This window comes from Penaeus vannamei, chromosome 33, assembly GCF_042767895.1.
Source record: "Penaeus vannamei isolate JL-2024 chromosome 33, ASM4276789v1, whole genome shotgun sequence".
NCBI lineage: Eukaryota > Metazoa > Arthropoda > Malacostraca > Decapoda > Penaeidae > Penaeus > Penaeus vannamei.
This window is the reverse complement of record NC_091581.1, coordinates 23,550,286-23,552,785: the sequence shown is the minus strand read 5'-3', so window position 1 is coordinate 23,552,785 and position 2,500 is coordinate 23,550,286. Positions and strand designations below refer to the sequence as shown.

The following is a 2,500-nucleotide window of genomic DNA, read 5'->3' as shown; positions in this document are numbered from 1 at the left end:
GTATTTCTGAAGAAGATATAGTGAAATACAACTCGCACTGTGAAGATATTTTCATTCTTACCTTTTCTACAATGAAGACGGTTCATAACGACACACATACACACACACACAAACACCTTCAACACACACATACACACATAACCCCCTCACACACACACACACACACACACACACACACACGCCCCCCACACACACACACGCCCCCCCCCGCCCCCATACACAAACACGCTTCCCCCTCCACAACAAACACGCCCCCTCACACACACAAACACGCCCCCCCACACACACACAATCACCCTCCACCCACCTTAGGGTTGAGCGGTGCCTCGGTGAGCAAGACGGCCCTGTCCTCGGGATTGACCCTGAGTTCGTTGTAGAAGGTGTGATGCCAAATCTTCTCCATGTCATCCCAGTTGGTGACGATGCCGTGCTCGATGGGGTATTTCACCGTCAGGACGCCCCGCTTGCTCTGGGCTTCGTCCCCCACGTACGAATCCTTCTGCCCCATGCCCACCATGATGCCCTGGGGGAAGATGGAGGCTGGGAGTTAGATCATTTGTTTTTGGTAAGTAACGAGAGGGCGGGCTTTGCCACTCACAGGATGAGCAAAATGACACAGGAAGAAATCAGGCGCCTAGAGTAAAACAATAAACAGTCAATGAACAGAATGATAAAAATGAGAATGTTTCGATTAAAATGGGATGCCTTTCTTGGACAAAGGACAAACAAAGAAAAATTGCTCTGCTCGAAGAGGAAACGACGATGGATTCGAAACGTCATTTTTTTTTTTTTTTCTTACTGCTGGTGTCTTTCATATTATCTGTGCTTGCGTTAATGTATTTATATTAATCTATCTTTAATGTTTTCTTATTAAGTTTTTGCTTTGTAGCTAATACACACACACACACACACATACATACACGCATACACACACATACACACACTAACACACATATATACACGCACACACGTGTGCAGCACTCACATGCTCGGCTGAATAAAGTGAGCGTCTCTCGGTGGCTGCCACTGCTTTCTGAGCTGACTATGCCAATATTTAGCATTTAATATTTCACGAACGTGCATGGGAGCCAAATAATCCAGGTCATGAAATTACTGAGTGTCCTCTGATCCTGGTAAATCCGCGTCTCAAGCAAACATGCAGGTAAGGGAAATCCCTTTTTCGAAAGTATTTCAATAGCGGGGATTCGAGTCGTCCAACCGTGGAGCTTACATGGGATCGAGATTCAACATAGAGCTATTAAATTCCCCTGACTGTTTCAGCCAGATGCTATTATTAGCTCTTGAGCAAATATCGAATGTGTTATAATGGAGAAATCATTACCCTGACATGATCATTCCCGGATCGGCTGAGGGGGGAAACAAAAAAGAAAGAAAGAAAAAAAAGGAACAGCTCAACAAGCAATGGAGAGCAGATATGAGTATTAGCGTGGCAGCCGAAAGCATGTTGACACTTGGCAAACACTGAACTAAATTATTTAAGCGCCATGACGTGCACCTTCGCCGTGACTGGAACCCTCTCTCCCCTCTTCCCTTCGTCGAGGGGACCTCCACTGCCGCCCTTGCCATGTGGGGGAGCCACGGATGCTGGGCCGCTGATGAAAACCATAACACAGCCGAGGGGAACGGAGCCAACTCAGCCTGCGCGAGGGGGGCGGAACCGACGTGAAATAAGCGAGAGAGAAATTGCAACAGAGGCTTGTATAATTGTTTTTTTTTAAGATTTTGTGTACTTTATCGTGATCATTATATTGTTTTTTTTTTTTTTCTATTTACACATAAATAATATACGTTTGACGGACTCGAGTGATATATACTTAAATATATGTGTTCCCTCATGTGACAGAAATGTAAAGGAGAAAGGACTCTCAAACTATAAACACAAACATATTACTTCTGTAGCCCTTTAGCGAATTACAGCGATGGGAATTCTCCAGTTTATTTCATAAAGGTATTTTGAATATTTTCAACGATAAGAACTGTTGAAAGCCAAAATATTGCACGCTTTTTTCGCCCGTAATTCTGGATATTTGAACTTTTTTTTCTTTAGTTAAATCCTTTATTTACCACCCTGGCGAACTGCACAGACTATGACATTATCACGATCTGCACTATATCATTAAAAAAAGAACAATCGCACAGTGATTTATCTACTCATCTACCAAGCCGGCATAGGGCTTGGGCTTGGAAAGGCATTGTTACATTTGATATGTGTGATACTACATTCCAAATTTAGGATACAACATCAATATATCTTCCGAGACATCAGATGATTTGAAGTTACATATTTGAAACACGGTGAATAATTACCTTAGAGTTTTCACGATTAAGTCGCTATCGTTCATATTTATTTTCAAATTTTCCTCTTTTATATTCACGGCCCCTCGCGGCTACCAACATAGATCAAGTCTTCATTAATATCTTGATCCTTCATCGTGATAATAAACCTTGAGTTAACGACCTGCAGCGCATTATCTTTCGT

At 42.9% G+C, this 2,500-nt stretch overlaps 1 protein-coding gene across 1 annotated transcript in view; it reads right to left on the bottom strand.

Annotated features, from left to right (window-relative positions):
• The window catches only part of LOC113808947 (actin, cytoplasmic A3a-like), a 19,038-nt gene that overhangs the window by 6,526 nt on the left and 10,012 nt on the right, over positions 1 to 2,500 (bottom strand). Inside the window, exon 3 of the mRNA XM_070145164.1 lies at positions 308 to 523. Within this exon, the coding sequence (XP_070001265.1) occupies positions 308 to 523 (216 nt within the window). The remainder of the gene's footprint in view (positions 1 to 307; positions 524 to 2,500) is intronic.